Source organism: Macaca thibetana, chromosome 8, assembly GCF_024542745.1.
Source record: "Macaca thibetana thibetana isolate TM-01 chromosome 8, ASM2454274v1, whole genome shotgun sequence".
Taxonomy (NCBI): domain Eukaryota; kingdom Metazoa; phylum Chordata; class Mammalia; order Primates; family Cercopithecidae; genus Macaca; species Macaca thibetana.
This window is the reverse complement of record NC_065585.1, coordinates 101,666,436-101,679,001: the sequence shown is the minus strand read 5'-3', so window position 1 is coordinate 101,679,001 and position 12,566 is coordinate 101,666,436. Positions and strand designations below refer to the sequence as shown.

At 50.1% G+C, this 12,566-nt stretch overlaps 1 protein-coding gene across 3 annotated transcripts in view; it reads left to right on the top strand.

The window, feature by feature from the left end:
- GPAT4 (glycerol-3-phosphate acyltransferase 4) overlaps positions 1–7,619 on the top strand; it is a 46,484-nt gene extending 38,865 nt beyond the window's left edge. For all 3 annotated transcript variants that reach the window (XM_050800411.1, XM_050800412.1, XM_050800410.1), the window contains 5 exons: positions 71–126; positions 647–732; positions 4,400–4,528; positions 4,614–4,693; positions 6,598–7,619. In XM_050800411.1, the coding sequence (XP_050656368.1) occupies positions 71–126; positions 647–732; positions 4,400–4,528; positions 4,614–4,693; positions 6,598–6,706 (460 nt within the window). In that variant the 3' untranslated portion in view covers positions 6,707–7,619. The remainder of the gene's footprint in view (positions 1–70; positions 127–646; positions 733–4,399; positions 4,529–4,613; positions 4,694–6,597) is intronic.
- Positions 7,620–12,566: the final 4,947 nt, after the last annotated feature.

The window sequence follows — 12,566 nt, the reverse complement described above, 5'->3', positions numbered from 1 at the left end:
TATTTATAAACGTATTTTGACGATGTGTATAAGGTTGTCTGATCCTTCATTTTTTTTTCCTCTTTGAAAGACTGACTGAACATGTGCAAGATAAAAGCAAGCTGCCTATCCTCATCTTCCCAGAAGGTAAGAAGGGGTTGGTTGCCATAAAGCGCTTCTGTGAGGAGTGCAAGAGTGTGATGCTGATGTTTCGTGGGAACCAAGGCCCTCAGCCCTTGTTGGGGTTATCTGTTTTCACTGAATAATGTTAGGTCCCCTTTAGATTGGAAATAGGACTAAAAACTCAGGCAAGTTCAGAATTTGAACTAAGAATGCCATAGTGTAAACTCCCCAAATGCAGGAATTTCTTCTGTAATGTTTCAGCTCCTCATGGAGCTCGTGGAGTCCTCCTAAGACCACTGTGCATCTCTGCTTTATCCAGGCTGTGTGCGTGAATCAGGGAAAGTGGTCCTGTAGCAGGAGAATTGGAGGCACCATCTTGCCTGTCTCGTTAAGTGTTTGTTTTTAAGTTAGGGAGATGACAGATGTATCTTACTGGAGGAACCATTAGAAGAATTTTGACTATTGTGCTTAGTCTTTAAGAAACACCTAATATCTGGGGTAAAGGGCCAACAGAAATGGCATTTTATTGTCTCCTGCATTTTAGGAACCTGCATCAATAATACATCGGTGATGATGTTCAAAAAGGGAAGTTTTGAAATTGGAGCCACAGTTTACCCTGTTGCTATCAAGGTACAAGACCTCCGATGGTACACACTGTCATTATTGGAGCTGCTGTGAGTGGAGCGCAGCAGGAGGAGGTGGAGGAAGGAGCCGGGGTCACCAGTCTGTGGTTGATGCCCTCAGCAGAGTGACATGGGACTGGGCTGATGTGGGTCAAGTGCTGCCAGAGGAGGATGCTGAGCACTCAGCACCCCCTTAGAAGGGCCTGGGGAGTGTGGGATGGGGGACAGCCAGATTCCTGCCTGCATGCTGCTGCCGCCACTATTCAGGAAATGGCAAGCCCTTCACTTCTTACCTTCATAAACCTAGCTGGAAGGTAGGCCCGTCCACCTGGAAAGGTGACTGATTGCAGGGCACAGAGGTGTAGTTTCAAGCTGGATTTTTGCATTTTGGGGGAGCTGCGAGAATGGGGGGGTTCCTTATTCCAGCGCAGTGGGAGAAACGGCTTCACTGCTTTTAGTCGTGTCATCTTTTAGACCTACAGCAGCTCCTAACAATGAGATGGACCCTGGGAGTTTATCTAATCTACGTCAACGCTTTAGGAACTGCTGCTCTAACCCTTCAGACACCCAGAGCTATAGGATGTGATTAGCCAGTCATCTGCACTTTGTTCCTCCCTGCTCTTACCCTCTCCACATCCACGAGGCCTCACATCATGACACCTACAAAACACAGGCCATCCTCAGTGTGGTTAAAGTATTTAGACTGCAGCCTGAGAGCTCGGTAAAATGGTGAGCAGATATGAGTCAGGCTCACGCTTAGAATTTCTTTTATAGGGGACTGTGGGTTGTCTGCAGAGCATTCTGTAGAGTTGGTTCTGACTTTCTTTTCACCTTGCCAGTGCCACTGGAGAGGTGTTGTTCCTGGTGAGACAGATGCTTACCAGCCACTCACTGTTCATCATTTAGGCAGAGGACCAGGCCAGGGATGGCAGATGAATATTGCCTGCAGGGGACTCTGATTGACAGGTTAGGACTCACCAGAGCCTGAGGATGCAGTGTCTGGGTATAGCAAGAAAGAGGAACATAGTCTGGTAGCAGAGTCTGCCTTGGGTGTGGGAGTGGGGAGTGGCATCTGCATCCTATATTCTGGCAAAACGAGGACAGGTGCTTTGCAGTGTGACCATGAAGCTGCTGAATGGAAGCCCTTACCGCTCCCCCCAGAACAGTGGCTCTTGAACTTAGGCTGCATTAGCATTGCCTGGAGGGATTGTTAAAATGCAGATTGCTGGGCCCCACACCCGGGGTTTCTGAACTTCCTGTTCTTTTTCTTTTGAGGCAGGGTCTCAGTCTGTCACCCGGGCTGGAGTGCAGTGGCACAATCATGACTCACTGCAACCTCGACCTCCCACATTCAGGTGATTCTCGTGTCTCAGCCTCCCAAGTAGCTGGGATTATAGGTGCACGCCACCACACCCAGCTAATTTTTTAATTTTTGTAGAGACAGAGTTTCACCCCAGACTGGTCTAGAACTCCTGGGCTCAAGTGATCCGCCTGCCTTGGCCTCTCAAAGTGCTGGGATTACAGGCCTGAGCCACCCCTCTGGGTCTTCTGAATTTCCATTCTAACATGTTCTGGGTGGCACTGATGGTGCCTATTGGGACCACACTGTGGCAGCCACAGTTCTGAAGCAGTGCTCTTAGCTGCTGTTGAAACACGAACCCTGAGGAGTTTCCGCTCCTCTCCAAAGTAAAATGCTTATAAATTTTAGATACATTTCCATTCAGTCCACAGGGTAGAGCCCATGTATGGCTAAGAACATCTGGTCTACAGATTACTGGTTTTTGTGAACCCTTTATTGGTAACCAAACTTGGATAACCTTAGTGATTTCCAGGCTCTTCTTATATTCCCACCGGAATTCCGGAATTCCGCCATGACCTGATGTGAGGAGTGTGTCACTGTGTTGAGCTTCTGCCTTGTTTCTCTGTCCACACACACTGCCCAGTGTGGAATAGAGAATCAGCCCGAAACAAAGGGTTCTCACACTCTTGTGACATCAGAATTTCTGTCCATATCAGGCTTTATGAAATGTAACGACATGACCAGGTGCGGTGGTTCATGCACGTAATCCCAGCACTTTGGGAGGCTGAGGCAGGTGGATCACTTAAGGCCAGGAGTTTGAGACAAGCCTGGCCAATATGGTAAAACCCCGTCTCTACTAAAAATACAAAAAAATTAGCTGGGCATAGTGGCAGGCGCCTGTAGCCCTAGCTACTCAGGAGGCTGAGGCAGGAGAATGGCATAAATCCAAGAGGCGGAGCTTGCAGTGAGCCGAGATAGCGCCACTGCACTCCAGCCTGGGTGACAGTGCGAGACTCTTAGCTCAAAAAATATATATATGTAATAATAATTTTTAAAAAAAATTCTTTCTGATCATACAGATTAGCTTAGTTTTAAAAACTTATTATTTTCCCTTGTTTCTGTTGGTATTATAATAACTCATTAAGCCTTCTGTGGTTAAATCTAAATTTCTTAGCTTCTATAATTAAGCCTAAATTACCTTCATTTTTGTAGTTAGGGCCACAGTCTTGTCAAAATTATCCAGTTTTTATACTGTGGATCATAAAAGTTAGGCTGGAAAGGCCTAAAAGATCATAGAGTTCAACCCCACCCCAGCCCATGCTCACATGCAGGACCCTGCCCTGGGCTGCTTCTCAGGCTTTCCCAGGAAAAGGGCATTTTTGATGTTGTTGGCAGCATGGCCGTGTGGCATAACTCTTGAAATTCTGGCTCCTTTATTTTTCCACTCTGGTCCTGGGTGTTTGCACAAGGTCAGCCTACTGCCTTGTGTACAGGATCCCTTCAGACATTTGCTAGCAGCACCAGGCACTTTGTCCAGGCGTTCTCAAGCGCCCAGGTCCTCCTGTTGCTCCTTGCGCAACTTCCTCCGGAGCTTACCCACCCTGATCACCTGCCCCTCCAGCTGCTGGTTTGGTGAGAATGTGGGTCACAGCTGCAGCCACATTTTCCGCAAAACGCCACTGAAGTGCTGCCTTTTGCCTCCATTAGAGTCACTGGCAAATGAAAGGATCTGATACCTGCTTCATGGTAGAAGCAGCCTATGTGGTTGAGACCTCCCGGGGCTGTCAGCGTGAGCACAGAGCCGTGTCCTGAACAGAGGACTGACTTTGTTGAAAGTGTAAATGCAAAAGCTTTCTAATAGTTTCCTCCCTGGTCTGGGCACCAGAAATCATATTTAAAACTTGGTGTTTGTGTAAGAAAATATCTTTATTTGGGGGAGGTACACTAGATGAATGACGGGATGCTGGGAGGGGAGAGATGGAACAAGTGGGAAACGTTGGCGGTGGTTGAATCAGGGAATGGGTACATGGGAGTGCATGATCCTTTTCTCCCTGGTTTTGAAGATGTTTGAAAACTTTATATACCTATGAGTAAGACCTGAAACTAACCAAAGAGGGAGACATTTGCTTGAGGCAGGCTGTCAGGGGAGCCTTCCTTACTGATCTGCAGCAGAGGCCAGGTCCCTCGGGGGAGAGCAGTGTTGCTCGCAGTCAGAACCGGCCACATGGAGAGGGGCTTCCGCAGTACTCATGCAGGGTCAGGGAGCAGCGCCCCAGTACCAGCACGGCCCAGTGGAGTCACTCAGAGCAATCGCTGTGGACTCGCACACGTGAGAACTACTCACGTCTTACCTTCAGCTTTCCGTTGTTTTCAGTATGACCCTCAATTCGGCGATGCCTTCTGGAACAGCAGCAAATATGGGATGGTGACGTACCTGCTGCGAATGATGACCAGCTGGGCCATTGTCTGCAGTGTGTGGTACCTGCCTCCCATGACTAGAGAGGTGAGTGCCTGCCCCAGACAGATCTGCACCTGCTCTGTGTAACGTCAAGCCGGGGCTGAGTGGTCTCATTTGTTCTTTCTTACAGGCAGATGAAGATGCTGTCCAGTTTGCGAATAGGGTGAAATCTGCCATTGCCAGGCAGGGAGGACTGGTGGACCTGCTGTGGTAAGTTTAGAGCCAGGCCTTATCAGCTGAGTTCCTGCAGCAGATGCTGTGTCATTGACTTCACTTACATGTCATTCCCCCTGCTGTGGAGAATTCAACTTGTCAGCTCTAGAGAGAGCAGTTTGACTCTCCCTGAATTCCAACCCAGAAGTGCCCTGTGCTTCCTTGACCTTGGGGAAGCTGGATCAGGGACACCTGGACTGAAGCAGTTGATTCTGTGTACCTTTCTGGGGTTTGAACCTGTTTTCCAGGACACCTGGACAGTGTCCTTCTCTGGGTGGGCATGACCTGCTACTGATCTGAAAACCTCAAGAAGGCAGGGTGACTTTCCCTGGTCCCAGTGTATCTGGCAAAATTGAACCATCCTTAGAAAGGCAAAGGTTGTGTGTGTTGTATTCAGCTTATTACCTAATAGAGCAGGATTGACATACTTTTTCTGTAGTCAGTATATATTTTAGGGTTTGCAGGTCATATGGTGTCTGTTGGAGCTACTGATCTCTGCCATTGTAGTGTGAAAACAGATAGTCTATAAACCAGTGAGCATGGCTGTGTTCCAATAAAACTTTATTTACAAAAACAGGTATCAGCTGGATGTGGCCCATGGGCTGCATTTGACCAGCCCTTATACTAGAGTATAAGATAGTTTTATCCCAAACAGTAGGAGAGTGACCAGAGGTGAATGCTGGTTCAGAGAAACTTTTCCACTCTGTGGGTCACTTAGGTTTAAGAGCCAAGGGTCAACTGGGGAGAGCATTTGACTTAGATGGGCATTATCTATGAGAAAAGAAAGGGTAGAAATTTACATTGTAAACCCAACTGTATAGTCTCAGGGATTAGATTGGCTCTCAGATCATGGCCTTTTAAAAAATGCTAGCGTGGATTGTGCACTCACTATGTGCCAGCCACTGAGCTTCTGGGGCCCTGTGTGATCATCTCTTTCACCCTCACAGTAGCTGCAGCCCTGTAAACAGTGTTCCCATTTTACAGATGAGAAACTGATACTCAGGTTAAATCACTTTTTTCCAAAGTCATAACATTAGCACTGGAGCTAGATTTTGCATCCACATCTAACAGACTTTTAGAGCTTCAAGGTTTAACTTCTGCCCCATCTTCCCACCTCTAAGAAAGACAGAGTGGCTGCTTTTAAAAACCATGCCTTTGCTATGGATTTTAAAGGGTGTAGTGGAGAGACTGAAAGCGGGCTTGGATTTTTATAAGTTGTTGAAGGTGGTGATAATTCTAGAGTGTAGGCACAGAGGGGACCAGCAGGCAAGAGGGAATGGGACTGTAACGAAACAACCCCAAGTCTGGTGGGTTGGTTTGGGGCTGCTGCAGGGAGGCCCTGGGGCAGTGAGGTTGAGACTCTGAGAGGCAGCCCCGGAGATAAACCTCCATTCCTGACGGCACTCTTTTTTGAGCATGGAAGAAGTCAGAACGCGCGTTACCCCTTGTGTTAGCTCTCTGCATGAATTCGGAGTATCCCTGGGTCTGAATTAAACAAATGACATTTTACAGATCGATATTACAGATATGAGTCGATATTTTGGAAGCATGTCTACCTTCCGTAATGCCAGAATTCCTCCTTTTCCTTTGTGAGGTGAAGATGAATGTTAGAGTAGAAAGAATTGTAAACTCCTTGGTAGGTTTAAGCAGTTACCAAGTACTTTCAATGTGAGTAGTAAATTCTAACTCCAGGGCAAGAGTGGACCTTCTGAGATAGAAAGGGTGAATATTGGGAGCCCAGAGCCCCAGATCCCCTGAGGTTGTCTTGGTGAGAGTGCCACGGGGTACCCTGTTTCTGGCAGGTTTTTCTTGGTATTTGGGCAACACGGTGCATCTCCCATGATGTGAGGGTGCCTGGGAATCCTCTTGGCTGTTACTACATCCAGCCTTTGTCTCTCCAGGGATGGGGGCCTGAAGAGGGAGAAGGTGAAGGACACATTCAAGGAGGAGCAGCAGAAGCTGTACAGCAAGATGATCGTGGGGAACCACGAGGACAGGAGCCGCTCCTGAGCCTGCCGCCAGCTGGCTGGGGCCACCGTGCGGAGTGCCGACGGGCTCGGAGCTGGAGTTGCCGCCGCGGCCCCCACTGCTGTGTCCTTTCCAGACTCCAGGGCTCCCCGGGCTGCTCTGCATCCCAGGACTCCGGCTTTCGCCGTGCTGCAGCGGGATCCCTGTGCACCCGGCGCAGCCTGCCCTTGGTGGTCTGAACGGATGCTGCTGGGTGTCACGACCCAGGACGAGATGCCTTGTTTCTTTTACAATAAGTCGTTGGAGGAATGCCATTAAAGTGAACTCCCCACCTGTGCACGCTGTGCGGGCTGAGCGGTTGGGGAGATGTGGCCATGTTCTTGTGCTAGGGATGGCGGGACAAGAGTCTGTTATGCAAGCCTGTGTGCCAGGGATGTGCTGGGGGTGGCCACCCGCTCTCCAGGAAAGGCACAGCTGAGGCACTGTGGCTGGCTTCAGCCTCAACATTGCCCCCAGCCTTGGAGCTCTGCAGACATGATAGAAAGGAAATTGTCATGTGCAGGGGCTTTCAGCAAAATGAAGGGTTAGATTTTTATGCTGCTGCTGATGGGGTCACCAAAGGAAGGGGAAGAGGCCAGGTGGGCCGCTGACTGGGCCGTGGGGAGAACATGTGTTCATACTCCAGGCTAACCCTGAACTCCCCATGTGATGCGCGCTCTGTTGAATGTGTGTCTCAGTTTCCCCATCTGTAACCTGAGTCGGGGGGAAGCGTGGTGATTCCTACCTCACAGGGCTGTTGTGGGGATTAAAGTGCTGCGGGTGAGTGAAGGACACGTCACGTTCAGTGTTTCAAGTACAGGCCCACAAAACGGGGCAGGGCAGGCCTGAGCTCAGAGCTGCTGCCCTGGGCTTTGGATTTGTTCTTGTGAGTAAATAAAACTGGCTGGTGAATGAACTGGGGGACTTCTCCCTTTACTTTCTCCCCTGGCTGTGGCCCTGAGTAGCGGGCTTCTGGTGAGAATTCCCGTTCTCTTCTGGGAGCATGGCCCTGGGGCTGCGGAGAAGCTGCCTGACTGCTGGATCGAGGAAGCCTGCAGCTGAGAAGGTGAACGGGCTCGTCTCAGATGCTTGCAGATCTTTGGGTAATTTAGAATTTCCAGCACAGACGTGAATTTCTCCAGAGATTGGGGGTACAAGGGGTGCTGATGTGAGGCCTAGGAGAAGCAATGAGTAAACTCCAGGGCGGGGGAGGAGCAGGGGCCCCGGGAGGGCTGCAGAGGGGCAGGGTGGGCAGGGCGTGTGCTGCCTGGTGGCTTCCACACAGCCAGAGCAGGCACCACAGGGAAAAGACTCGGCCACTGGTGCCTGCTGTACAGTCACAGTGGAGGCAGAGCCAAGGCCAAACAGCCCCTCTGGGTTCTGGGGTTTCACCAATTTCATGCCCCTCAGCCCCCCATTCATGTGCCACTAGCCCTCACTTGGGACCCACGCTCCCTTGTGGCACAGTCATGACGCCTCTCAGGATTTTGTGCCAGTGGTGCTAAGTGTCGTGTCCCTAAGGTTGCCCTCTGTCCTGCAGTTCAGGGAGGGGTGGGAGTGAAGCCGTGTTCGTGGGGCTGCAGACGGATCCACTTTGTCATGTGGGGACCTGCTGGGTGGGCCCTGCAGTCTCCCTTTCTCTGCGCCTACCTGTGACCTCCCCGGGAAAGCCTCCCATTTCCTCACCTACCCTGTTGCCAGCCCAGGGGAAATCCTCTTTTTGCTCTGAAATGAAGACTGAAAAAAAAAATAAAGTCAGTGTTATGACTAATAACAGTCTCTTAGGAACTGTTTTACAGAATGCTTAAGAATAAAAAGTGATTTCCAGCTTTTATAGGTGATGTTTACAGTGTTTGTAAACTAACTGGAGGGATCAGTAATTGGTCTTAAAGATCAGGTTCTCTTTTAAAAGGTTCATCTGAAACTATGATTTGTTACTTTCGTGATTTGCATAGGTATTTATGTATACACACACAGGTTTTGCTTTTGTTGGTCTCACATTCAGCACAGCTGTCTGCAGCCCCTGCCGGCAGGTATGGCCACACCTGGTGTGAAGTCACGTGGAGTCAGCGCTGTGGAGGGAAGTCCTGTGCGGGCCAGGCAGTGAGGAGAGGACTGACTCTCACGCCTGCAGAAACAAAACCTCCCCTTTCTGTGTATGCCTTCTATCATCATCCAGGCGACTGCTCCATCCTTTTAAATTAGGGGTCCTGCAGGCCCCAAGTGACCCATAGAGTATCTGGTTTGAGATGACTTGAGTTGGTCTTATGGGACAAAACCTCAAGACACTTAGAAATATGCAAAGTACAAAATAATGTGTTCCCTCCTGTTGCCCCAGTGAGGGTGGGGCTGAGCTGGGAATGACACCCAGTAGTGTAATGAGTGCAACAAGTGCTGGCCTGCTGCTAACCCCCCTCCAAGCCTGCTGCATCTTCACTTCTCTGCGTCTGTCTCCTGAGTCATAACTAGGGACTTGGCTAGATGACCTCAGAGACCCCGTCCACATCTGAATTTTCTATTTTGAAGCCCATAGTTCAAACTTTGGTTTTGATCTCTGAAGTCTTCTGGGTTTGGAAATATGGGAGGTCACCTCTGAATCCATTGCTTCTCTAAAACATCGGGGCTAGAGGAACTAACCCACTTGAGGGTGACCTCAAGGGCTTTAGGCAGCCGTGGGGCTGGTGCCACACTGCTCTCAGGCTGGGCAGTGTCCTTTGTGGATCTCGGACAGCCTTTTTTACTCAAACATGAGACCTTCCACCCACCAGTTAGAAAGGGAATTTTTTTTTTTTTCAACACAGAGTTTCACTCTTGTTGCCCATGCTGGAGTGCAATGGCACAATCTCAGTTCACTGCAACCTCCACCATCAAGTGATTCTTATGCCTCAGCCTCCAAGTAGCTGAGATTACGGGCATGCACCAGCACACCCAGCTAATTTGTTGTATTTAGTAGACTGGGTTTCACCATGTTGGTCAGGCTGGTCTCAAACTCCTGATCTCAGGTGATTCTCCTCAGTCTCCCAAAGTTCTGGGATTACAGGCATGAGCCACCGCACCCAGCCAAGAGGGCATTTTTTAATAAAGCTAGTGGGATTCCCTTGACAGCAGAACCAGCTTTGGGACTTGATGCTTCACTGTGTCAGAATCCAGTCCCTGCTGCTGCCTTTCAGAGATAGAAGAGGCTTGATGTGTGAGGGGTCAGGGGAGTGCTCCAGATCCCTGAATGTCCATCCCAGACCAGTGACAGGCACTTTTGGGCGCCATCGTGTGACCTTCACGGCAGAACAAACAGTGGGCACTAACCCTGTTGTCCTGTGGAAATCTGGGTCCCTGAATCCTGCCGTTTCCTTCCTGGAATTGGCCAGGAACTTGATTGTCTGGGCTAGTGCTTGCTGCTGTCCCCTGATGCATGAAGGATCCCCCCGTGTCATAGGTCCCACCTGCCTGCTGTGCATCCCGGGTGGCCAGACTTGGCTTCTCCAGGTGTACTTGTCCTGGGTGGCCCTGCCCGTGGGCTGGAAGGGCAGCTGCAGGCGCACTGCCTCGCAGACAGGTTAAGAGACGGGCACGCGGCCATCCGTCTTCTACAGCACACACACCCCGCTCCCCCCCCCAGTCAATATGTCTCTCTCCGATGGGAAAGTTAATAAATTTTGCTCTAGATTAAAAGTATTGATCATTTCATTTGTAAACGATAAATAAAAAGGGGGAACTTTTCATTGCGCCGGGGGTGGCGCCTGGCGTGTGTTGTGGGGGTGATTGCACTGGCTGCCTGGGGGTGGGCTTCTCATATGCATTCTGGCCGGCCAGCTGCATTGATTTCCTATTAGTCTCCCAGCACCACCCAGTAACACATCATTTCAGTACCTGCTATTAATGGTCTTTTGATAAATAATCACTTGTAAGTCAATAAATTTTTATTAAACAGTGTGGCTCTTTGATTTATTAAAATCCGACCGTGTTTGTCTGGGAGAAAAGGGATGCCGAATTGAAGTGGAGGTTTTCATACATCTTCCTGACGCAGAGCAGTCACCACACACTCCAGAGAAAAACAATTGCATTTTAACAGAAACAAAACGGCCGAGTTTGGAACTTGGGCCCAGGGAAACTTTATCTCCGTCATCCTGAGGCTTACTCTGCAGGGATCAGCCGCAGGCCAGAGGGCGCCGAGTTGAGAACTTTGTGTTGGTCTCCAAGAGTGCCCAGGTGCCAGGGCTGAATGCCCCTGCTGGGCTGCATTCTGGGGTGGCACCTACCGGCCCTCTCCCAGCTGGGGATGCACCCTGGGGCAGGCACCCTTTGCCAGCAGACATCTGGCATCAACAAGAGAAGCTCGTATGGCAGGACCCTTTAGCTTCCTTCCTGGCCAAATTGCCACCAGAGTCACCTGTGGCAGGAAGATGTGCCAGGAGACAGTCTTTTGCAGCAATCAGGCTGTGTGGATTATTTTTTTAAGTGTGGGCCAATAGCTGAAGACTGGAAATGCCGTTTTGTGAGATTTTCATTGGCATAGAGTTTGCTGTGAAAAGTTTGGCACTTTTCATCGAGACGAATATGGCCCCAAACAGATGGTCTTACATAGAGTAACCCAACCACTGACGATGCAACCAGAATTCTCACCCAGGGGGAAGTTGTAGGAAAGGGAAAACACTTTCTATTCTAGTGTTTCTAATAAACGTTTTTATTAAAGCGAATAGTTGGAACACCTTCTTGACCCTCCCTCGTTCAGGCTGCCGCTGCGGACTTCCTTCCCATTCATGCTTAGTGGAGCGGATGGGAACACACAAGGGCTTTTGACAGCAGGACTCTCGGTAAGAAGTGAGGCTGCGGGCCTTCTCTGGGATTGTTAGGATTTCCTTTTCTCTTCTGGTCTCGGGACCTTGAGGGTGGTTAGGAAACTGGACGGCAGAAAACAGGTCTGAGTGTCCCGCAGAGCAGGCGAATGCTAATAGAGTGGTTTACAGGAGTGTGGTCCAGGCTGTGCCCACGTGCAGGAGGCTGGTCAAGGACCTAGTTTCTCTTCCAAAGACTTCCAGCCCTGCCCCCAGGAATGTGCCAGGCTGGCCAGTGAAGCCGGGGGACACCATGGATGTGGATTCCCAGCGCACCTTGCATGTTAACACGTACAGACTTCAAGTCCACTTTCGGGGTTAAGCAGGACACTTCTGAAACGTTTCAGTGAGGGCTTCAGTGTGCTGGCTCCCCGACACCTCACTTCCCGTGCCCACACCCATCCCACTGCACTGTTAGGAGCACTTTGCTGGGGAGGCTAAAGAATGATCTCAGGCTTTCTCGTACTCCGTGAGGTTACTTCCTATGCAGGAGTCAAATACATTAAACTGGGAAAGGAATGGCTCTTGCTTGGCAGCTGCCATTACAGTTGCTGATGGGGGCCAGAGGAGTGAGGTTGGCTAAAGATGGGATAAGGGGATTTGGGCCATCACCCGGCAGGTACCTGCACCACCTGTTGATGTCACCAGCGGGAAGCCACAGCAAGGCGGATGTCAGGAGGCTCTGTCTCCCTCGAGAGCAAAAGAGGAGACCTGGTAATTCCAAGAGTAGCCATGACTGCACTCCCTTCCCTTGAACCCACAGGTCCCAAAATGCATTTATTGGTTGTTGCTTTGTTTGTTTGTTTTTGAGACAGAGTCTTGCTCTGTTGCCCAAGCTGAGTGCAGTGGCATGATCTCGACTCACTGCAACCTCTGCCTCCCAGGTTCAAGTGATTCTCCTGCCTCATCCTCCTGAGTAGCTGGGATTACAGGCACGTGCCACCATGCCCCGCTAATTTTTGTAGTTTTTAGAAGAGACAGGGTTTCACCATGTTTGTCAGGCTGGTCTTGAACTCCTGACCTCAGGTGAT